Below are 24,986 nucleotides of genomic sequence, written 5' to 3'. Positions count from 1 at the left end.
CTCACTCATCAACTCTGCCGGGCTGGACATTGTGTGCGGATGCCAGACTCTCACCTCCCAAAGCAAAGCCTCTACTCTCAGCTCACCCATGGTCGGAGATCCCGTGGTAATCAGAGGAAACCCTACAAAGACACACTGAAAGCGTATCTCAAGAAAACTCATGTGGACATCAGAAGGTGGGAGGACCAAGCAACCAACAAATCTCAATGCCGCTTCATCCTCCATCAGGCAGTGGCCGGCTTCGAGGAGAAGTGCCTTGCCCTCCAAGTTGATGAGAGAGAGAGAAGAAAGGAAAGAAAAAGAAATTTCTCCCAGCAGGCAGCTGACCCCTCAGGCAACGTCTATACCTACTGCGGGCAGATCTATGGTTCCAGGATCGGATTCCTCAGTGATCTCAGGACCCATATGTAAATCTGTGGTAAAGATCATCCTTGAATGGAGGGATCAATGGCTCCATGTCTAGTTGGCAGCCGGTATCAAGTGGAGTGCCCCAAGGGTCGGTCCTTGGGCCGGTTTTGTTCAATATCTTCATAAATGATCTGGAGGATGGTGTGGATTGCACTCTCAGCAAATTTGCGGATGATACTAAACTGGGAGGAGTGGTAGATACGCTGGAGGGGAGGGATAGGATACAGAAGGACCTAGACAAATTGGAGGATTGGGCCAAAAGAAATCTGATGAGGTTCAATAAGGATAAGTGCAGGGTCCTGCACTTAGGACGGAAGAACCCAATGCACAGCTACAGACTAGGGACCGAATGGCTAGGCAGCAGTTCTGCGGAAAAGGACCTAGGGGTGACAGTGGACGAGAAGCTGGATATGAGTCAACAGTGTGCCCTTGTTACCAAGAAGGCCAATGGCATTTTGGGATGTATAAGTAGGGGCATAGCGAGCAGATCGAGGGACGTGATCATTCCCCTCTATTCGACATTGGTGAGGTCTCATCTGGAGTACTGTGTCCAGTTTTGGGCCCCACACTATAAGAAGGATGTGGATAAATTGGAGAGAGTCCAGCGAAGGGCAACAAAAATGATTAGGGGTCTGGAACACATGACTTATGAGGAGAGGCTGAGGGAGCTGGGATTATTTAGCCTGCAGAAGAGAAGAATGAGGGGGGATTTGATAGCTGCTTTCAACTACCTGAAAGGGGGTTCCAAAGAGGATGGCTCTAGACTGTTCTCAATGGTAGCAGATGACAGAACGAGGAGTAATGGTCTAAAGTTGCAGTGGGGGAGGTTTAGATTGGATATTAGGAAAAACTTTTTCACTAAGAGGGTGGTGAAACACTGGAATGCGTTACCTAGGGAGGTGGTAGAATCTCCTTCCTTAGAGGTTTTTAAGGTCAGGCTTGACAAAGCCCTGGCTGGGATGATTTAACTGGGAATTGGTCCTGCTTCGAGCAGGGGATTGGACTAGATGACCTTCTGGGGTCCCTTCCAACCCTGATATTCTATGATTCTATCACTGATGATGACAATGCTGCTGCTGCAACTGATGAGGCTTGGGCCTACAGACAACAGCCTCTTTCACTCTGAATCCCTGATTCACTCCTTGGGCACCATCTGAGGCAGGGGACCTTGGCAGAGGAGAATGATTTTGGCAAAGTTTGGTATGAATCCAACCAGAAATTAAAAGTGAAAGCTGGACGAGAAGGGGTTGAGAGAGTCAAAGCGGCTGAGGTAATATCTTTTATTGGACCCACTCCTGTTGGTGAAAGAGACAATCTTTTGAGCTTACACACAGCTCTACTCTGTCAGATCAAAAGTTTGTCTCTTTCCAGCAGAAATAGGTCCAATAAAAGATATTACCTCACCCACCTTGTCTCTCTAATATCCTGGGACTAACACGGCTACAACAACACTGCATATAAGAAGATGACTGCCACCTTTTGGAAAGTTTTCGAGTATTCAGTCAGGAGAGCAGCTCTGAAAAATTGCTTGGTGCAGAAACATCACAGCTCTCGTATGTGTTTGTTCTCAGTGATATCTAGTGCACAGGGCAGTTTGTAGAGGGCTGACTGGTTATTTCTGGAATAATCCTTAATCGGCCCAATCCTGAGTCCTTTATTCTGTTTCTACTCAGTCTGGACAAAGCAAACTCACATTACAGTCAATAGCTGACAGCCTGAGTAAGGAACCCTGGGTTTGGCCCTATGAGCTGGCCCTGCGCCTATACCCAGGGAAGACAGGTATTAGTGACAAGAATGGACATAACTATAAGGGCCATGGAAAAACTCACCCTCCTCTCCAACCTTCAGCACAGGCATGTGGAACTACCCTGCCAGCACGGAAAGGGTTAAAGGGAGCCTTTGGGCCCGACTAGCCCCACCCCACTGTACCTGCAGCCAATGGCAGGCCTTGGGGGGTGTAGAAAAGGAGAGAGCCTGGCTCAGTTGAGGGCTGACTGGTGAAGAGGCAGGAGCTATCTGCCTCTCTTCTTGAGGGGAAGGTCACCAGCCTGCCAGCTGGGGCAGTCACCAGGGAGTAAGCACTGGCTCCCTGGCCAAGGGGGACTGAGGAGGAGACCAAGGAGCCTCTGTCAACTGAAGTAACTTGGTCCCTGAAGCCCAGAGATATTGTGGGGTTCAGTCTCACAAAACTTGTGGCTGCCCCACCTGAAGGAGCCTGGGACCACAGCATGGTGTCACTCAAAATCCACGAGACGGCGCTATGGTATGCAAGCCACCCAGCAAACGGGACTAGGGGGCCATGCAGTGGTAGAAAGTAGCCCAGGGCAGTGGATTTAGACTCTTTGCGGGGAGGCCTCCCCTATTTAGGGGTTGATGCATGCAGGACCCTGGCCTGGGACCTGGTAGAGAGGGAGGGCCTGGGTTTCCCTACCTCACTGCCTAAAAGACTGAGGAAATAGACCTTGAAAACCAGGGGCTGGAGTTCAGGGGCACCAACCACTAGGTAGTCTGGCCCTTCAAACGCCCTGTAACAAACTTGAACTTGATTCCCACTGCAAACGTGCAGCTCCAGCTGAGATGCAGCGGCAGTTTTACAGAAAGGTGCACAGACGGGACTTTTGCTCTGATACCCCTTTGTTTGTGTGCAGCTCCCTCCTTCTGGTGAGGTTCAGAGGAGAGGGACTCCCTGCTGGACACTTGCTCGGTGGGCAGCACAAGGCATTGAGCAGTTGTTAGTACCAGATTAGGGGGTTTACATTGGTGAAGGTCGATCTGTTTTCTGCAGAGTTTCCAAGTCCTGACAATGAAGCTCATTTTTGTAACGTTCCTGCCCAACCCAGCTTTTTATTGTTTAAAGATACAAGGAAATGGCAGGTGTAAGCAGGGTCTGATTGAGTTCTTCCCTGACAGCTGCTGGGAGGGGGAGAGAGTTACATGAACACACCCCCTCTGCCCAGAGATCCAGCAGATAGAGCGGGGTGTAAATCACTGGGGTGTAAATTTACCCCGCACTAGCCTGCTGCACCCTGAGTGTCCATGTGGACCCTGCTGCTGTGCATGAACAGTTCCCCAGTGCTGGGAACCGGGAGCAGATCGAAGCACACGAGGGAACTGTTAGTGCACGGCAGCACGGTCCCCATGGACACTCGGTGCCTGGCAGGCCAGAGCAGGGGAGATTTACTCCCCAGCTTGCCACACACTAAATGTTCATGTCAATCTGATCTCGGTCTCCTCCACCCCACCCTGGCTGCTTATTCCAGTCTCATCGCCCAGTTAGTCTTAGACTCTCCCCACACTCTGGCTCCTTTTCTGGTCTGTCTCTCCTTACCCACCCCCAGTTCCTCCACACTGGTTCCCAGTCCCAGCCTCCTTCTCCAGTCAGTCCCAGTCTCCCCCAGCTCCCAGCCTCCTTGCTCAGTATGTCACAGTCTCTGTCCCCCGACTCTTGTTCTATTTACCCTGCCTAGCCAGTAATAGTCTCCTCCCCCTCCCTCCTCCTAGTCCCAGTCCCCTTGCCCAGCCAGTTCCCATCTCCCCCTTTCTCTCCCAGTCCCAGTTTCTCACTTCCCACCAGTATCCAGTCTCAGAATGTCCGTCTGTCCCCCCCGGCCACCCGACAGGCTCCTTGTCCCAATCTACCCTCCTCCTCTCATCCTGGTCTGATTCTTGTCCCTTCTACATTCAGTTCAGGTGGTTTCCCTTCTGCACTGCCTGGGCCCAGTAGGGGAAGACAGTCTCCCTGGGACAGAGTGCCGGGAGCGAACAGATGAGCCTGCACTCTGATTGTGATGCTCGCAGATCAGGTGCCAGCTCATGCCAAAGCCCCAGGTCTTACTGAAAGCTACAAATGCACAGCCTGGCCCATTCACGTGTGCATTAGTATTGATCAAAGTGATTATTAAATGTGTAAATGTATAAGAGTGTTTAATCTTCAAGAAAACTAACCATGTTATTTGCATGGTTCTCACTTATCTGTATCACGTTATAATGCAATAGCAAACATTTCCACTGTGTATAGCCCGGTAACGAAATAACTAATCAAACGAGAAAGAAGCCTTGTGGAATGCAAATGAAGAACTTTCACAGAAAAGTGCTAATTTCAAAGCAAGTGGTCATTGTGTGTGATGATCGGAGGCAAACACTCTAAATGCATTCCTCACTCTCCATCACCAAAGGAAGAGTTCATGTGCGTAGTGACCCTGCCAGCTTGTTTTCTGTGAGATGAAGCTATAAGGCTGGATTCAGGGAAAGATCCTTCATCTCTGGACTGTCTGGATTCTAACAGGGTGGAATAAGTAAACAAAAAGATGGAGATCCCCCGAGTTATTCTGGGTAGCTCTGAGAGAGTTTTGGGAAACTGGCAGATGACTACATCTCTGCTACCATTTTGAATTATAGACCACAGCCACTGGGAGCTGCGGGTGGCCGTGCAAATGTAAACAAACTGTCTTGAGGCTCAACAACAGATTACTCTGATGGGCCATGTGCAGCCTGCAGGCCGCAGGTTGAACACCACTGGTCTAAGGGCACTGTCTGTGACTCCATGGTAAGACTGTTATTGTAATCCAGGCATAGGTGCTGGCTTTCAATTGTCCCAGGGGGTGCTCAACTCCCGCTCCACCCTCAGTCCCGCCCCTATTCCATCCCTTCCCCAATTCCCCAGTGCACTCACAATCCACAGAGGGTTAATATTAAACACTTACCTTTAGCTCCCATTGCCAGAGGGAGCTGCTAAAACTTTTGAAATTCTAAAGGAAAATATTCTACTCTTCCTTGTGCCTTTTGAATAGGAATTTATTACTCCTACTAACTGTTAAAAAGAGAAAAGTTAAAAATAAAACTTATAATGGACCCATAATTGTAACGTTAACTATGGAGTCACAGGAAATTCCTCCATAATACAATATTCTTGTGCTGTGTAAGGCTGAGACATGCTTTTGGCTGAGCCCTCTATGCTACACCAGATCTACAGGGTATCAGAGAGCGGGGACGATCAACCCATTGCCTGGTCAACCTATGAGGGTGGGAAGGGGCTCCATAAACACCCTGCACCCTGCGCATCTCCCAAGCTACTCCGGCTGGGTACGGGGGTCTGGATTTTAGTCTAAGGGTAAAAATTTCAGAAGTGCCTCAGTGACCTAGGAGCCTACGTGTCATTTTCAAAAGTGACTCAGGGCCAGATTTTAAAAGACACTCAGGCACCTAGGAGTGCAGACAGGCATCTACTGGGACTTTCCAAATCTCCTGGGAGTTCGGCACCAGGCACATTTGAAAATCCCACTGAGCACCTATCTGCATTTATAGATACCTAAATATCTTTTAAAACCTGGCCCTTGGGCACTTGGGATCCATAGTCTCACTGAAAGTCAAAGCAAATTGGGCACAGAACTCCCATCAGCCCAGTGTAAATTCATATACAATTTTTTGGCAATCCCAATGTAAATTCATACACAATTTTTTTAACAGAAGTTAATGGTTATAAAGAACCAGACACATTATTTGCCAACAGGCAAATTCACTAATTCAATGATTTTCATTAAATGTTTCTATGACCATGACTAAGTTTCCCAAATATTTTCCCCCAAAGGGGGCAACTGGCAGCACCAGGCACAGGGCCCTATGGGGCAGACAGCACCAGCATCACTACTGCCCTGATGAACGACGGCATCAACAAGAAACCTTCCACCCTGCAGAGCAGGTTAACTCCTGGCCGGATCAGAGATTCCTCCCACATAAGCCTCCACCCCTGGCCACAGGTCCCAAAGCTGGGCTAAGACCCTCCATGACACTGACCCACATTCAGAAAATGAACTGGAAAATGGGAGCCATTGCAAGGGAAAGGAAAGGCCTGGCACCGGAACAACTGGAGATGAGAAAATGAAAACACTTCACAGTCACAGAGGGGGGTCCGCAGTGGCCAGTGCCCTGCAAACACTGACCCTCCTCCCCAGTCAGAAATAACCCCACACTTGTTACATTTTACAACCCCTTTGCCCCTTCTCACAACCCCCTCCCCATTACTTAGTGTTTCATCTTACACTATCCTTTCACCATCCCACCATTAAACACACGGACTGCTTCCATCTCCCACCTCACTGCTGCAATCCCCATGGCAAGAAGATGCCTGTGCTCCACCACTGACACACCCTGCAGAACACAGCGCTGAAATGATGCATACTGGATCCCTCCAGGTACATTGGCATCTCTTCCCTTTGATCACATGGGTGTCTCAGAACCAGATCTCATATCACAATCACAGCTCTTCCAAGTGGCTCTAACTCATTGCCTCCACCATTCAGTACAGCTACACCTAACACAGGGACTGCAGCTGGAGCACTTGAAAACAATTCCCAATGGCAATGGCTAGTCCAGCTCCAGGGGGCAGAGTTAAGGCTGCCTTGGCATTCACCTTAACTCTGGATTACCTGGTTTTCAGGGGTTTGAGTTTTGCCCAACCCAAGGGAATGGGATACCTTGGGCAACCTGAACTCTGTGTGAATGAAGTCTTTGTCAGTGAATTTTAACTTAATTCCACAGTCTCTGACATACGAAGCTGTCCGTCCACAGGCAGTAAGGAGAGTCTGGCCTTCATTGCAATGAATGAACAACGACCTCCTGTCTTGGGCGGGACTCGTAGAGCTCCAGTGACAATAAGTAGGTCACCAGTGTGAAAAATGTTTAACTCTAGCAGTGACTGTAGGGCTATGTGCACACAGAGGGCTCAGGTCTCCATACCACTATGTGTAGGCAGCTGCACTCATGTAAAGGTGGAGTAAAGTGGTCCTTACACATCACTACTAGTGAGTTACACTGACCCACCACCTCTGAAGTGGTTGTTGCCTGTGTGAAAAGGTTTAACTCAACCAGTCTAGCTGCAGGTAATGAGACAAGAGTCACGCTCCAAAAGAGAATGAGGCTGAACAAAGGAGGGAGTGGTTAGCACAACTCTACACTATGCTTGGTCTCCAGTGCAAGCCTGGGTAAATTTGATGCAAGTGGCTGGAGTACGTGCAAAGCTGGTATACCGGCGTCCTACTCGATAACCATTTTTAACAAGGCCATGCTCTGTGCTGACCTCGCCGCTGTTCTCCCCTGGGGAGACAAGTCTGTTTTTATGCTCCCCCCGCCCCGTGTACTGCGTGTGTATATAGGATTGCTGCCTGGCCTGTAGACTATGGGGAGGGCCCTACCAAAATCACCGTCCATTTTGGTCAATTTCACTGTCATAGGATTTTAGAAATCATAAATTTCATGATTTTGGCTATTTAAATCTGAAATTTCAGGGTGTTGTAATTGTCGGGGTCCTGGCCCAGAAAGGAATTGTCGGGAGGGTCCCAAGGACAATGTAGGGGGCGGTTGCGATGCTGCTACACTTATTTCTGTGCTGCTGCTGCTGCTGCTGGTGGCACTGCTTTCGGAGCTGGGCAGCTGGAGAGCGGCGGCTGGTGGCCAGGATCCCAGCTCTGAAGGCAGAGCCACCGCCAGCAGCAGCGCAGAAGTAAGGGTGGCCTGGTGTGGTGTTGCCACCCTTATTTCTGCACTGCTGCTGGCGGGGCGCTGCCTTCAGAGCTGGGTGCCCGGGAAACAGCTGCTGCTCTCCAACCGCCCAGCTCTGAAGGCAGTGCACAAGTAAGGGTGGCAATTCCACAGTCCCCCTAAAATAACCTTGTGACCCCCCCACCCCGCAACTCCCTTTTGGGTCAGGACCCCCAGTTTGAGAAATGTCGGTCCCCTGTGAAATCTGTATAGTATAGGGTAAAAGCACACAAAAGACCAGATTTCACGGGGGGAGACCAGATTTCATGGCCGTGAATTTGGTAGGATCCTAACTATGGGAACTGTATTGTATTTGCCTTGGTGCGATATGGATAATTGGCCAGGCAGGTTCTATGTGGGTGCAGAATGTGAAAGCCTTGGGGAAGACAGGAGAAATGAGAGAGAGGGAAAATGGCAAAGCAACTGAGAAGATTACTGACTGATAAAGTGGGGCCTTTCAACATCCAACTAGTGCTTTTCCGGATGGGGAAGAGTCATTGTGCAGGCTCGTACATGTGAGCATTGCCCTAAGACAGACACTGGGCAACTTTACAGTGGCTGTGTCTGGGCAGCAGAACTCTCAACTGCGGTGATGAAGTGGGAATTCTGTGTAATATTTTATGAATGCTTGGCAGGGCAGTGACTTACCTGGCTAAGGATTGCTACCCAATCAGTGCAATAAGATTATAAAGCTCTTCCGGGGGAGAGCTGAAGACATGTGTCACTTAACTGTCTAGGGTGGGATGAATGAGTTATTACAGGACTGGCTGGAGCTCACCTATATTAATGGAGGATCCTGAAAGACAATGGGAACCTCAGGGACTGAACAACTGACAACTAACCCTGGGAAACTTCAGCAGGCAGAACATGTGAACTCCGCAGGGGTCAGCAGGAGAAGGACAATGGACGGAGCAGTGATAGGAGTCTAGGACAAGAGCTGGCCTTTGGAGAGACACGAGAGCTCACCTGGGACTGAGAGACAAAGAGACAGAGAAAAAGTGGAAACCAAGACGGGTCCAAGCAGCATGGCTCATGGGAGCCCTGACTTAGCCAGTATGGACCACATCGTAATTTTGCTTCTTCTCTGTGCTAACTGAAGAACTTCCCGAAGGTGTGTTCCAGTTGACCAGTAAATCCTGCTGTGGTTTGAAAAGGCTGCCGGGTGTCACTGCAGATACTTGTTGAGGTGCATTGGTCCCTGATGAGTATAAACGTCTCTAAGCTGGGGTCTATCTCAGTTGAACCCACTGGGCAGAGCATATGGGGTGAAACAGGAGTGTTGGAGCCCAGAGGCTCTGTCTCGGAGGCGTTGAGGCTACGTGACCTACCCTTAAGGAAGCGTGGGACCCTTGCGGGATCTGGGAAACTGAAGGGGTTCTTCCCCAGGATTGTTTAAAAGCTGGGGCATAGCACAGATCCTGTAGATCTGTGACACCTGCCAAGGCCCAGATGTGGTGCCTGTGACGTTGCGCTCTACACGCTTTATGAATGTGAATAGGATGTAACTGGAATATGTTTGATGCAAAAGGTCTCTTGTAAGGTATCATTACAAAGCTTATAATCTACTGAATATATTCATCCTATTTCTATGAATGTTTCATTCTTGTATCTGAAACTAGAAATCTGAAGTATAACTCTGAGGTGCTACTGTAATTATGTAAAGTGTGGGCCATTAATGGTGGTGTAAAATCTTGATGACTCCCATTGACTTGGACAATTGACTGTAAATGGCTCTGTTTACCTGCAAGCTTGCCTGTGTACGTGTAGGCCAGCCCATGGGTAATGAAAAATGAGGTCTTACAGTGAGATGTGACCATGTCACCTGATACTGGAATCCATCTTAAACCTGGTGCTTTTCCATTTAGAAGGAGGGGTGGGGATCCAGAGAGACAAAGGATTCCCACCTTGTGCCAAAGCTATAAAAGGGGGTGGAGCAGGACAAGGGTGGTCCCAGTCATGAGAAAGCCCCTGCTTTTCACCGAAGATGCCTGCTGGAACTAATAAGGATTGTACCGGGGAAAAGATTGGGCCCAGACTAGGAAAGAGTCTAGTCTGTGAAAGAAACCTATTGGAACATCTCTGGGGGTGAGATTTACCTCTAATCAGTTTCCTAATGTATTAGGCTTAGACTTGCATGGTTTGTTTTGTTTTGCTTGGTAACTTACTTTGTTCTGTCTGTTATTACTTGGAACCACTTAAATCCTACTGTTTATACTAAATAAAATCACTTTTGTTTATTGATAAACCCAGAGTAAGTGATTAATACCAAGGGGAACAAACAGCTGCGCATATCTCTATATCAGTGTGATAGAGGGTAGACAATTTATGGGTTTACCCTGAATAAGCTTTACCCTGAATAAGTACAAAGCAAACTCACATTACAGTCACTGGCTGATTGCCTGAGTAAAGAACCCTGGGTTTGGCCCTATGTCCTTGCCCTGCACCTCTACCCAGAGAAGATGGGGCTTAGTGACAGGAATGGACATAACTATGCGGGGCATGGAAAGACTCCTCCTCCTCTCCAGCCTTCAGCTCAGGGATGGGGAACAACCCTCACTTTATCCCCACTGCAAAGGTGCAGTTCCAGCGGAGACGCAGCAGCCGTTTTACAGAAAGGTGCACAGACGGGACGTCTGCTCTGATACCCCTTGGTTCGTGTGCAGTTCCCTCCTCCTGCTGAGGTTCAGAGGAGAGGGACGCCCTGCTGGGCAATTGTTGCGTGGGCAGCACCAGGCATTGAGCCGTTGTTAGGACCAGGTTAGGGGGGGTTACATCTGCAAGAGCCCACTGTATTTTACGTCTGCAGAGTTTCAAAGTCCTCGCAATGAAGTGCCTTTTTACTAAGTTCTTTTCTCCAATCTTTTTTATTTATTTTTAAAGACTAGGAAAGTGCATAAAACCCTCCCACCCCCGCTGCTGCCCCTCCCCCCATGTTAAGAGATTTTCAAGGTTTGTCATTGAAACACTCAAAATCCAAGAAAGGGCCAAGATTAAACACAACCCTTAGCTACCATCACCATGGGGAGCTGCTAAAACTTTTGGAACTATAGGAAAATATCCTCTCTTCCATGTGCTATATTCAGAGGAAGATATTATTCCGACCAAATGTTAAGAAAAGAGTTTAAAATAAAACTTATAAGGGGCCCGTAGTTGTAACGTTAACTATTAAGTCACAACAAATGTCTCCATAATATGATACCCTGTAGATCTGGCCTAGAGAGTATCAGAGATTTTGTAATTTTCTATTACTGGTTGGTCCAAAACATGAAAAGTAACAAAACAGGCTGGGGGTTTGGGGAGTGCTCTGAGCTAACTCTAATTCTGATCAAGCCAGGAGGATCCTCCCATTTCCTGATCACCCTATGGGGGGGGGTCAGAATCTTCATAAATGCCCCACCCTCTGTGCATCTCCCCATCTCCTTTGGCTGGGCGTCTGGGTCTGGATTTGAGTCTAAGGGTAACATTTTCAAAAGTGCCTCAGTGACTTAGGGGTTTATGTGCCATTTTCAAAAATGACTCAGGATCAGATTTCAAAGGGCATTCAGCTGCATGGAAATGCACAAAGGTGCCTAGTGGGATTTTCCAAAACTCCTGGGAGTTTGGCACCAGGCACAATTGAAAATCCCACTGGGCACCTATCTGCAGGTTTAGACACCTAAATATCTTTAACAATCTGGCCTGTAGGCACTTAGGATCAATTGTCTTATTCAAAGTAAATGCCAGTTGGGCACCAAACTCTTGTTGGACTCTTTGGAATCCCAATGGAAAATCATATAAAAGTTTTAAACAGACGTTAATGGTTATAGATAAACAGACACATTATTGGGAAACAGGCAAGTTTGCTAATTCAATGATTTTCTTTAAAATTTTCCCTGACGATGGCTATGTTTCCCAGATATTTTCCCTCCAAAATGGCAGCTGCCACCTGCAGCCACAGGCCCCTGTGGGGCAGACAGCCCCAGCACGGCTAGTGCCCTCATGAACAACTGCATCCTAAAGAAACCTTCAGCCCTGCAGAGCAGGAAGCTCCTGGCTGGGTCACAGACCTCTCCCAAATGAGCCCTGACCCACTGGCCACGGGTCCCTCCCTGTCACTGACTCATATTCAGAAAACAAACTGCAAAATGGGAGCCATTGAAAGGGAAAGGAAAGACGTGGCATTGAAACAACTGGAAATGACATAACAAAAATGCTTCACAGTCACACAGGGGGATCCTCAGTGGCCAGAGACATGAACAGTAATAATTACAGTTCAGTAATAAAAATAATGACAGGACTTGCTCCGGCTTTTGTACATTTCTCGTTAGGGTCACAGGCACACGACGCTCTCTGAGTTCAAGCCCTTTTGTCTCAGGGGATTTGCCTTTTAGGACTGAGCTGGCCGATTCTTACCTGAACAGGTCACTCCAGCATCCTCTGCATGATCGCAGTCACTCTTATCCCATCCGTCATTCCCGCAGTGCCAGAGAGCAGACTCAGTACCACGACAGGCAACTTCATCCAGCCAAATTTTTCCAGATCCTGGTCCAAATGGAGCCAAGCCAGGGGCACTGACAGCAACTCCACATCCCAACTGCTTACAGACAACTCCAGCATCTGCCATGTCCCACCTATCATCACACACCGTCCCCCACTGATCCTGGTGTTTAACCTCCACTCTCCCGGCACAGGGGCTGCCTCCATCCACCAGCCTCAGCTCGTCGGCACCTTCAAAGAGAGACACAGAGCAGGTCAGAGTGAGCAGGGAGCCCCCTCCCCAGCGTTATCACAGCAGAGGCCACACCCGGCAGCAGGGGATCCACGCCCAGAGCCAGGAGAATGGGACATGCCCAGAGCTGCCTCATGGCTCCACCTGATCCCATCTCAGGGCCTCACACTCAGGGCTGTCACTGCTGCATCTCTCGCAATTTTATCCCCACTCTGGTGATTTGGGGTGTTTTTACCCATCCCATGATAATACGTTGAAGGTGCCAACTCACTGAGTTTCCCTTATTCCAAATGGCACCATCTCCTGTCATTGTCACTGGGGCTGAAGCCAGCAAGATGCCGCTATGACGGGTTGGATCACAGAACCTCCCTGGGAGCTGCCACCTGATGTGCCCAGACTACTTCTGCCCATGCTTTCCCTGCCAGTTTGGGACTCCAGCACCCTGTCTTGCTGAGCCAGACACACCAGTCTGCTCCAACACAAATCCAGGGTCTGAACCACATGCCCCAAACTGCAAACTTAACTAAGAGCAGCTTACAGAAGTGTTCCTGTCCTTGACACTCAGATGCCCAACTCCCAATGGGGTCCAAACCCTAAATAAATCCATTTTACCCTGTATAAAGCTAATAAAGGGTAAACTCATAAATTATTCACCCTCTATAACACTGAAAAAGATATGTACAGCTGTCCCCCCCCCACCCGGCAAGTATTAATACATACTCTGGGTTAATTAATAAGTAAAAAGTGATTTTATTAAATACAGAAAGTAGCATTTAAGTGGTTCTAAGTAGTAACAGACAGAACAAAGTGAATTAACAAGCAAAATAAAATAAAACATGCAAATCTAAGCCTAATACCGTAATAAAACTGAATACAGATAAAAACCTCACCAGTTCCAGTACACTCTCTTTTACAGACTAGTCTCCTTCTAGTCTGGGTCCAGCAATCACTTACACCCCCTGTAGTTACTGTACTTTGTTCCAGTTTCTTTCAGGTATCTTTGGAGGTGGAGAGGCTCTCTCTTTAGCCAGCTGAAGACAAAATGGAGTTTTGGAGTCACCTGGGCAAGTCACATGTCCCTGCATGACTGAGTTCCTTACCAACCAAGCCACATTCCTGGGAAAGCCCAGATGTGGATTGGTGTTTCCAAGTTCATTGTTGGCTTAAGGGCTTCTTTATTGGGCACTTACTGAGAATAGACCAACTGCTTCACTAAAACCTACTCAGAATCAAACAAGTACACAGCCAATATTCATAACTTCAAATACAAAAATGATACATGCATACAAATAGGATGAATAGATTCAGTAGATCATAACCTTTACAGAGATATGTTACATGGCATATGTAGCATAAAACACATTCTAGTGATGTCATATATACATTTATAAGTATATTTCCATAAAGTCTTATGGGGGGCACCGTCACAGCCACCATCTCCCTACAGTATGACAGCATACAGGATACAGAGGGACTTAGACAAATTGGAGGATTGGGCCAAAAGAAATCTGATGAGGTTCAACAAGGACAAGTGCAGAGTCCTGCACTTAGCACAGAAGAATGTCTGTGCCCAATTGTGTAAAGAATGTGAGGGAAGCCAAATGGCAAAAATTAGGATGTTTGTACACTAATGCAAGGACCCTAGGTAATAAAATGGAGGAACTAGAGCTACTGGTGCAGGAAGTGAAACCAGATATTATAGGGATAACAGAAACATGGTGGAATAGCAGTCATGACTGGAGTATGGATATTGAAGGGTATGTGCTGTTTAGGAAAGACAGAAGTAAAGGCAAAGGTGGTGAAGTAGCATTGTATATCAATGATGAGGCAGACTGTAAAGAAATAAGAAGTGATGGAATGGATAAGACAAAGTCTGTCTGAGCAAAAATCACATTGGGGTAGAAAGCTACTAGAGCCTGCCCTGGGACAGTGCTTGGGGTGTGCTATAGACTGCCGGGATCCGTACTGGATATGGATAGAGACCTCTTTAATGTTTTTAAAGAAGTAAAAACCTATGGGAATTGTGTGATCTTGGGAGACTTTAACTTCCCAGATATAGACTGGAGGACAAGTGCTAGTAATAATAATAGGGCTCTTGGATACGATAGCTTATAGATTCCTTCACCAAGTAGTTGCTGAACTGACAAGAGAGGTGTCAAGGTACTCTAGGATACAGATGTGGGGACCTGCATGAAAACCTCCTAAGCTTACTTTCACCAGCTTAGGTTAAAACTTCCCCAAGGTACAAATTAATTTTATCCTTTGCCCCTGGATTTCCACTGCCACCACCAAACTTTAACTGGGTTTACTGGGAAACATAGTTTGGACACGTCTTTCCCCCCAAAATCCTCCCAATCCTTGCACCCCACTTCCTGGGGAAGGTTTGGTAAAAATCCTCACCAATTTGCATAGGTGACCACAGACTCAAACCCTTGGATCTTAGAACAATGAAAAAGCATTCAGTTTCCTTACAAGAAGACTTTTAATAGAAGTAAAGGAATCACCTCTGTAAAATCAGGATAGTAGATACCTTACAGGGTAATTAGATTCAAAACATAGAGAATCCCTCTAGACAAAACCTTAAGTTACAAAAAAGACACACAGGCAAGAATATTCATTCTATTCAGCACAGCTCTTTTCTCAGCCATTTAAAGAAATCATAATCTAACACATACCTAGCTAGATTACTTACTAAAAGTCCTAAGACTCCATTCCTGTTCTGTCCCCAGCAAAAGCAGTATACAGACAGACCCAGACCCTTTGTTTTTCTCCCTCCTCCCAGCTTTTGAAAGTATCTTGTCTCCTCATTGGTCATTTTGGTCAGGTGCCAGCAAGGTTACCTTTAGCTTCTTAACCCTTTACAGGTTGATAGGATTTTTCCTCTGGCCAGGAGGGATTTTAAAGGGGTTTACCCTTCCCTTTATATTTATGACAAGAGAATGCCATTTTAGATTTGGTTTTGGTGAGTAGTGAGGACCTCATAGAAGAAATGATTGTAGGGGACAACCTTGATCATGAGCTAATTCAGTTCAAACTAAATGGAAGGATAAACAAAAATAGATTTGTAACTAGGGTTTTTGATTTCAAAAAGGCTAATTTTCAAAAAAATAAGGAAATTAGTTAGGGAAGTGGATTGGACTGAAAAACTTGTGGATCTAAAGGCGGAGGAGGCCTGGAATTACTTCTAGTCAAAGTTGCAGAAACTTTCAGAAGCCTGCATCCCAAGAAAGGGGGAAAAATTCATAGGCAGGAGTTGTAGACCAAGCTGGATGAGCAAGCATCTCAGAGAGGTGATTAAGAAAAAACAGAAAGCCTACAAGGAGTGGAAGATGGGAGGGATTAGCAAGGAAAGCTACCTTACTGAGGTCAGAATATGTAGGGATAGTGAGAAATGCCAAAAGCCATGTAGAGTTGGACCTTGAAAAGGGAATTAAAACCAACAGTAAAAGGTTCTATAGCCATATAGATAATAAGAAAACAAAGAAAGAAGAAGTGGGACCACTTAACACTGAGGATGGAGTGGAGGTTAAGGATAATCGAGGCATGGCCCAATATCTAAACAAATACTTTGCCTCAGTCTTTAACGAGGCTAATGAGGAGCTTAGGGAGAATGGTAGGATGACAAATGGCAATGAGGGTACAGAGGTAGATATTACCACATCCGAGGTAGAAGCCAAACTCGAACAGCTTAATGGGACTAAATCAGGGGGCCCGGATAATCTTCATCCAAGAATATTAAAGGAACTGGCACATGAAATTGCAAGCCCATTAGCAAGAATTTTTAATGAATCTGTAAACTCAGGGGTTGTACTGTCTGACTGGAGAATTGCTAACATAGTTCCTATTTTTAAGAAAAGTAAAAAAAAGCGATCTGGGTAACTACAGGCCTGTTAGTTTGACATCTGTAGTATGCAAGGTCTTGGAAAAAAATTTGAAGGAGAAACTAGTTAAGGACATTGAGGTCAGTGGTAATTGGGACAAAATACAACATGGCTTTACAAAAGGTAGATCGTGTCAAACCAACCTGATCTCCTTCTCTGAGAAGGTAACAGATTTTTTCGACAAAGGGAATGCAGTAGGTCTAATTTATCTCAATTTCAGTAAGGCATTTGATACGGTTCCAAATGGTGAATTATTAGCTAAATTGGAAAAGATGGGGATCAATATGAAAACTGAAAGGTGGATAAGAAACTGTTTAAAGGGGAAACTACAGCGGGTCACACTGAAAGGTGAACTGTCAGACTGGAAGGAGGTTACTAGTGGAGTTCCTCAGGGATCAGTTTTGGGACCAATCTTATTTAATCTTTTCATTACTGACCTTGGCACAAAAAGCGGGAATGTGCTAATAAAGTTTGCGGATGACACAAAGCTGGGAGGTATTGCCAATACAGAGAGGGACCGGAATATCATACAGGAAGATCTGGATGACCTTGTAAGTTGGAGAAATAGTAATAGGATGAAATTTAATAGTGAAAAGTGCAAGGTCATGCATTTAGAATTTCTGTTATAAACTGGGGACGCATTACTTGGAAGTAACACAGAAGGAGAAGGACCTCGGCGTACTGGTCGATCACAGGATGACTATGAGCTGCCAATGTGATATGGCCGTTAAAAAAGCTAATGCGGTCTTGGGATGCATCAGGCGAGGTATTTCCAGTAGAGATAAGGAGGTGTTAGTACCATTATACAAGGTACTGGTGAGACCTCATCTGGAATATTGTGTGCAATTCTGGTCTCCCATGTTTAAGAAGGATGAATTCAAACTGGAACAGGTACAGAGAAGGGCAACTAGGATGGTCCAAGGAATGGAAAACCTGTCTTATGAAAGAAGAAGCTTACAAGAAGTGGAAGATTGGACAAATGACTAAAGAGGAAGAGTATAAAAATATTGCTTGGGCATGCAGGAGTGAAATCAGGAAGGCCAAATCGCACCTGGAGTTGCAGCTAGCAAGAGATATCAAGAGTAACAAGAAGGGTTTCTTCAGGTATGTTAGCAACAAGAAGAAAGTCAAGGAAAGTGTGGGCCCCTTACTGAATGAGGGAGGCAACCTAGTGACAGAGGATGTAGAAAAAGCTAATGTACTCAATGCTTTTTTGCCTCTGTCTTCATGAACAAGGTCAGCTCCCAGACTACTGCACAGGGCAGCACAGCATGGGGAGGAGGTGACCAGCCCTCTGTGGAGAAAGAAGTGGTTCGGGACTATTTAGAAAAGCTGGACGAGCATAAGTCCATGGAGCCGGATGCGCTGCATCCGATAGTGCTAAAGGAGTTGGCAGATGTGATTGCAGAGCCATTGGCCATTCTCTTTGAAAACTCCTGGTGATCGGGGGAAGTCCCGGATGACTGGAAAAAGGCTAATGTAGTGCCCATCTTTAAAAAAGGGAAGAAGGAGGATCCTAGGAACTACAGCTTCACCTCAGTCCCTGGAAAAATCATGGAGCAGGTCCTCAAGGAATCAATTCTGAAGCACTTTGAGGAGAGGAAGTTGATCAGGAACAGTCAGCATGGATTCACCAAGGGCAAGTCATGCCTGACTAATCTAATTGCCTTCTATGATGAGATAACTGGCTCTGCGGATGAGGGGAAGTGGTGGACGAGTTGTTCCTTGACTTTAGCGAAGTTTTTGACATGGTCTTCCACAGTATTCTTGCAAGCAAGTTAAAGAAGAATGGGCTGGATGAATGCACTATAAGGTGGATAGAAAGTTGGCTAGATTGTCGGGCTCAACGGGTAGTGATCAATGGCTCCATGTCTAGTTGGCAGCCGGTATCACGTGGAGTGCCCCAAGGGTTGGTCCTGTGGCCAGTTTTGTTCAATATCTTCATAAATGATCTGGAGGATGGTGTGGATTGCACCCTCAGCAAGTTTGCAGATGACACTAAACTGGAAGGAGAGGTAGATACGCTGGAGGGTAGGGATAGGATACAGAGGGCCCTAGACAAATTAGAGGATTGGGCCAAAAGAAATCTGATGAGGTTCAACAAGGACAAGTGCAGAGTCCTGCACTTAGGACGGAAGAATCCCATGCACCGCTACAGACTAGGGACCGAATGGCTAGGCAGCAGTTCCGCAGAAAAGGCCCTAGGGGTGACAGTGGACGAGAAGCTGGATATGAGTCAGCAGTGTGCCTTTGTTGCCAAGAAGGCCAATGGTATTTTGGGATGTATACGTAGGGGCATTGCCAGCAGATCGAGGGATGTGATTGTTTCCCTCTATTCAACATTGGTGAGGCCTCATCTGGAGTACTGTGTCCAGTTTTGGGCCCCACACTACAAGAAAGATGTAGAAAAATTGGAAAGAGTCCAGTGGAGGGCAACAAAAATGATTAGGGGTCTGGAACACATAACTTATGAGGAGAGGCTGAGGGAACTGGGATTGTTTAGACTACGGAAGAGAAGAATGAGGGGGGATTTGATAGCTGCTTTCAACTACCTGAAAGGGGGTTCCAAAGAGGATGGCTCTAGACTGTTCTCAGTGGTAGCTGATGACAGAACAAGGAGTAATGGTCTCAAGTTGCAGTGGGGGAGGTTTAGGTCGGATATTAGGAAAAACTTTTTCACTAGGAGGGTGGTGAAACACTGGAATGCGTTACCTAGGGAGATGGTGGAATCTCCTTCCTTAGAAGTTTTTAAGGTCAGGCTTGACAAAGCCCTGTCTGGGATGACTTAGTTGGGGATTGGTCCTGCTTTGAGCAGGGGGTTGGACTAGATGACCTCCTGAGGTCTCTTCCAACCCTGATATTGTATGATTCTATGAGGGAGTGAGGCCGCCCTGAGTAAAGCTGGCTGCCACTTCTCACTTAAAGCCCACTGGGAACACGGCTGTCTCTGTGTGGCTGAGGGGGTTGGAGAGGACCCAGGGACCGTGGTGGGCAGCAGAGACCCTGTGAAAGGAGGATGGGGAGAGTGAGGGGAGCAGGGCATTGGGGAGACAGGAGGCAGATTCAAGGGTTGCAAGGGAATGGGATAAAGACAATAAGTCAGCCGGAGGGAGCGGTGGGGAGGGGGTTCTGGAGGAAGGGGAGGAAAGAGGGTGGGGAAGGGAGAGTGTCTGGAGCAGGAGGGCAGAAGGGACAGAAGGGAGGAAGGTCTGGAAAGGGGCATAGGAAGGGGCAGGAGCGAGGAGGTGGGACTGGACTGGGGGGCAGGAAGGAGGTTGGAAAGCAGGGGCAGGAGGGAGAAGTGGGGAGGGGATGGGTGTCTGCATTGGGAGTTAACAGGGAGGCAGGAAAGAGAGAGTCAGAAGGGAGGGGAGGGGACAGGGATCTGAAATTGGGGCAGGATGGAGGAGTAGAGATGGAGCACAGGGTGGTCTGGAGTGGGGAGCAGGGAGCATGGGGCTGGAGTGGGTTATTGAGCAGGGGGAAGGAGGGAGTGGAGGAGAAGGGGGTTTAGAAAAGGGAGTCTGCATGGCGAGAGGAAGGGGTCTGGAGTGGGGGACAGGAGTGAGAAGTGAGGAGGGGATGAGGAATCGGGCAGAGAGGAGAAAGGGGGCAAAAGGAGGCATTGGGGAGAAGAGGGGGTTTTATAAGGGGGGAAAGAGGAGGGAGGGGTGGGGAAGGGTGAACTTCTGGGGGAAGGAGGGAGGGGGTTTGAAGCAGGGCTGCAAGAGGGTGAGGAGGGGAGGGGTGTGGAGTAGAGGATGGGAGGGAGCCTGGAGCAGGGGCACATGAGGGAGGATTGGGGAGGATGGAGGAGTGGGGAGTCTGGTGCCAGTGGACAGGAGGTAGGGGAGGGGTTGTGGGGAAGGGGGACAGGAGGTAGTATTGGGGAGGGGAACGGAGTCTGGAATAGGCAGGGGATGGGGTTAGGAGTGGGAGGGGGCAGGAGCAAAGGTGACACAGGCAGGAGAGGGGAGGGGTCTCTAGAATGGGGGCACTGCTTCCCGGTCTCAGGTGGAGAAGTTGCAGGGGCAGTGTGGGGTGGAGGAAGTCAGGGAAGTGTTGCTGTTTGCAAAAGGCTAAACCAAACCTGTTGTGTTACAATGACATAATTTATGTGAAGGATTAATGTCAGATCAGAGTGAAGGTCTCCAGTATCTCTGTCTGTAACTCACCCCTGACCAGTAACAGAAGTTCTGTGTGCGAGTGTGAACCACGCTGCATGAATTAGCTCAGTAGCTGTCAAGCTATTTCCCAGCCAGCCCTTCTTCTGTCAGAGGAACTGAACCAGGAGGGGAGAGCGAAGGCAGTGCTGGGCAATGGACGGCAGTTCCCCGTCTCAGGGGTGAGGGGAGGGTAAGTGCAGTCTCCAGCTGAGCAGCCAGGGAGAGTCGTGCAGTTTGGGTGCACTAAAGGGTGACTTTTCAGCCTGCGATTCTCACCCCTGCACTGGCAGAGGAGTAGACAGGGATTCTAAAGTCCAAAGACAGATGGAAAAATGAGACTGGATGGTTTTTTTAACCTCACAACTTTTGTTCTGTGGAGCTTGCCATTACAGCCTTGTGCTCCCTGACGGAGCTTCCTCTCCCCACCTGCCCCACACATTTCTCTCTTCCACTAGTCTCTTCCCACCCACCTCCCCTGGGCTCTTCCTCCTCCTCTTCTCCCCTTTCTACCTGGCCTCTCTGGCCTGCACGTACAGGCTGCTCCTTCCCCAGATGAGCAGCAGACTCTGCCCCCACTCCCTGCAGGCTGCTTTTCTCCCAGTAGCTCTGAGTTCCACCCCCTGCCCCCAGTTGTCTCTAGAGTTGTTTGTATCTGTAGGGGTTGTGGAGAGGCAAAGCTGGCTGCTGGAAGAGAGGCATTTAACAAGGAATGAGAGGAGGGGCCACTGCCTGCCACACAATTCTGGGATATTGGCTGGGAGAACTGGTCCACAGGAGTTACAATGCCCAGGAGTTACGGCTACATGCAGAGTTCCAGTGTGACCCCTGGAAAGGGCTGGTTGCAGCAGTGGATGGCTGAACCAGGGACACCGTGTTTATGGAGCCTCCACGGAGCTCAGAGAACAGTGCAGTTCACACCAGTACGTGGCCAGACCATCCTGCTCCTTTAATGCCAAGGAAATAGAAAATGCTGACTTTGCTGCAATCCACAGGGGCGTTTATTCAGGTAAAGCTCACTTCCGTGCAGTCCCACAGGCAACCCATGGGGCCTGGTCTGCACTAAGAAAAATAGGGACTTTTTTTCAACGGAGTTAACTCCGTGATGTTCACTTGTGGCAGGACCCAAGGCTGTAACACTGCTCTAGCGAAGTGCACACACAGTTCTGTTTCCCTGCACTCAGTAGAAACTAACAAGAGCTGTCAGTTTCCTTGCTCAGAAATCTCTCAGCCTGCCCCTCCAGCAAGCTCCCACAGGCTTTGTTTCCTTTCTGCTTCCAAGATCCTGGGCACAACTCCTTCTACTGGCTTCTCCCCGCAACAGACACAGTCTGACGCCAGTATCCTAGCCCCTGCTTTGGCAACAGTGGAAACCTCTGGCTTAGCTCTGCCCTGCCCATGTGGCCAGTGCCTTTGGCAGTAGCCCCCACTGTCTGCAGCTGTTTTTACTACAAAAAGGATCTTGATTGCGCCATCTGTTGAGCCTAAAAGAGAGTTCTCGTCCTGACATTGGCTTTCATTCATTGTCTTAGGATCAAAGATTCCCCGATGGCAGCCATCAGCACCTTTCTGGATAACAATCACATTTACATACTGCACCTACCATATACTGGCTACACCTCTGTAGCCCAACTTGGAATAATGACCCCACCCAGCACTCTGAATATTGGGGAAGTTCAGATCTGGGTCTGGGAGTGAAACCTGCCACTTTGGCCCACCCCTGATATTTTCTCATTTGTTTGCCTGGACACCACATCATTTTACTAATTTGCTTTCCCGCACAATGTAAAGAGGTCAATGATTGTGAAACACAATCTTCTGGCAAAGACTGACCTGGCCTCTGCTCAGGGAGGAGGATTCGGGCACTGAGGGAAAGGGAAAGCTACATGGTGCTATCTCCTATATTGTATACCACCTCCCACACATATCACTGTGTCTGTGTTCATGTGAAGAAAACTCAAGTTTCCCATAGAAAATAAAAAATATCAAAGGGATGATACACATTTCCTTAGCAATCCAACAAAAATGCATTGAGCTGAACATGTGCTTGGCATCACTATATGACACCATCCCACAATCGTGCAGTAATTTATCCCGCACGTGGTAGTAACTGTCCATCCCCTGCAATGTCAGTCTGATCAGCAGAAGTCACCCCAGAATTCCATGCTTTCCGGTGATGTACCGCTGTGTCATGGGCTCTAATCCCAGCACGTTATATAGGAACTTCTTGGGAATCTGAAATATAAACTCCAAGTCACCTGCTAGAGGGTTGGTTTTGTCAGGATTTTCTGGGTTCCAGCCCCCTACTCACCGCACAGTTACTGAGCTGTCTGTGAAATATACATCAGGGCAGGTTTTTCTCGAAGACAATAACTGAACTGACCTTGCTGATTACCAAGGTCAGGGTCAGTTTCTCAGGCTGGCGCAGCAGCACATCGGGTTCCCATGAACCAGCTACTGCTGAGCAGTTCACTGCCCTGCCAGACACATGGATCAGTCTCGTGCTGCTAACACCAGCCCAGCAGGTTCCAATCACTGCATTATTTGAATCATATCTGGGTCCCACATTCAATCTGAATCCTATTGCTGATCAGTTTTGGAGTCTTTGGGCCAGATTCACTCCCTAAGACGCACCAGCACATGCTGATGTATCTCATGATCTGCTCCCCCCTCCCCCATTGCTGTTAAATCTTCCTGGAGCTGGGACACAGCTTGGCAAGGAGCCTGCAGCCCCCTCTGTGCTGGAGGAATGAGAGCAGCCCTGAAACTGGGCAGGGGCGGCCTTGTGGGAATGAAACCAATGTGGCCGTGAGAGGCCCTGCTACAGCACCTCTGCCATGCAGCTTGTGCTGGTCGGGCTTCTCTAGTCTCCAACTAGGATTCAAGGCTTCTCTGCTCCAGCAGAAACCCTGGGGGAGGGAGACAGGGCTCCTGCAGGATAAATCTTCCTGGTGGCAGAGCTTCCGATACCCCCATGGGAACAGGGCATTGCACACTGCACCCCAACACATGCACACCCCCCTTCTCTGGGAGGAATCAGCTCTGGGTTTGTTTGGATAAATCCTGCTCACTTCAAAATTGCAAAACTTCTTCTGGCTTCAGTGAGTGAATGGGGGAGTGAGGAGCCAGGATTTGGCACTTGGAGCTGTTGGATTCTGGACCGAGACTGTTGGCACCTGGACGACATTGATAACACACTCAAATCCCAGCAGCATGAAGTGACCATTTCAACAGGAACTCAGCTAGCCAGATACCTACAGAAACTCCTTCCCACCCCTTTCTCATTATGTGACGCACAGCCTGGGTCCTTCCCACCCCCAAAAGAGTGTCTTTTGCAGTGTGCCCAGAATGTCAACCAATTTGGTCTATTTTGGCCCAAACAGGATAACAAGTTTCAGAGTCCTGGAGGCCTCAAAAAGAGAACACCCTGCCAGCCACCCCTCTCCTTTATAAAAAGGGGGAACCAACTCAGGTGTCCCTGCTAACCATAGCTGTGTCCGTATGGAGAGAGGTGATCCCTCAGAGAGGCCGGTCGCAGGCCATGAAGGACTTTATAAATTCTAACCAACACCTTAACCTCCACCCAGAGATGGGCAGCCAGTGCAGATCCTGCAGCACGGCTGTAACATGCTCCCAGCATGATGCCCTGCTCAGTGAGTTGCTGCCATTTTCATCAGCTTTGTTCTCTGAATGGTTTTAAGGTGCAGCCCCACATTAGGGTCATTTGAATTGTCCAATCTCAAGGTAACAAAAGCCTCGATAACAGTGTCAAGATCCAATCCCGAAAGGAAAAGTCACAAGCTCCTAGATGGGCACCAATGGTAAAAAGTGGACTGTAAAAGTTACCACCCTCATTCCAGTTGACCCAGCTCCCCTGGTGAAGCACAGAGGAGACTTACCTGCTGTGTCCTGAAATGAGAGGAGAAGAAGCCACAGCATCGGAGTGGAGAGATGTCCCTTCATTGCCAGCCTGACTTGCTGTCCCCTCCTCACACTGCACTGGCTGCACCTAAGCACCTGCCAGGGCCCCGCTGTGTCTGACAAGTGACAACAAAGCAGTGGAAGGGAAATATATAGATTCAGAGACTGGCATCAGCTGCGGGAAGGAACCAATAGCAAACCCATCTGCCTTTTTAGTTATTATCAGTGGTTTTATCTGTGACTTTATGCAGCTAAAACATCCAATAAAACTCGAAAGCAACAAACATCACCATATATGAGTGATGAGCCCCCTCCTGATGTCAGGTTTACCACAGCCTCAGATCATCGGGTAACCCCCATCTCTGGAGC

General features: G+C 48.1%; 1 protein-coding gene across 1 annotated transcript in view; it reads right to left on the bottom strand.

The window, feature by feature from the left end:
- Positions 1-24,717, bottom strand: part of LOC125628882 (scavenger receptor cysteine-rich type 1 protein M130-like) — a 60,797-nt gene extending 36,080 nt beyond the window's left edge. The window contains exons 1-2 of the mRNA XM_075120334.1: positions 24,596-24,717; positions 12,337-12,651 (exon numbers count right to left, since the gene is read on the bottom strand). Coding sequence (XP_074976435.1) covers positions 12,337-12,651; positions 24,596-24,659 — 379 coding nt within the window. The 5' untranslated portion in view covers positions 24,660-24,717. The remainder of the gene's footprint in view (positions 1-12,336; positions 12,652-24,595) is intronic.
- Positions 24,718-24,986: the final 269 nt, after the last annotated feature.

Source organism: Caretta caretta, chromosome 1 (genome assembly GCF_965140235.1).
Source record: "Caretta caretta isolate rCarCar2 chromosome 1, rCarCar1.hap1, whole genome shotgun sequence".
Taxonomy (NCBI): Eukaryota; Metazoa; Chordata; order Testudines; family Cheloniidae; genus Caretta; species Caretta caretta.
The sequence above is the reverse complement of the archived record's forward strand: the minus strand, read 5'-3'. Positions and strand labels throughout refer to the sequence as shown.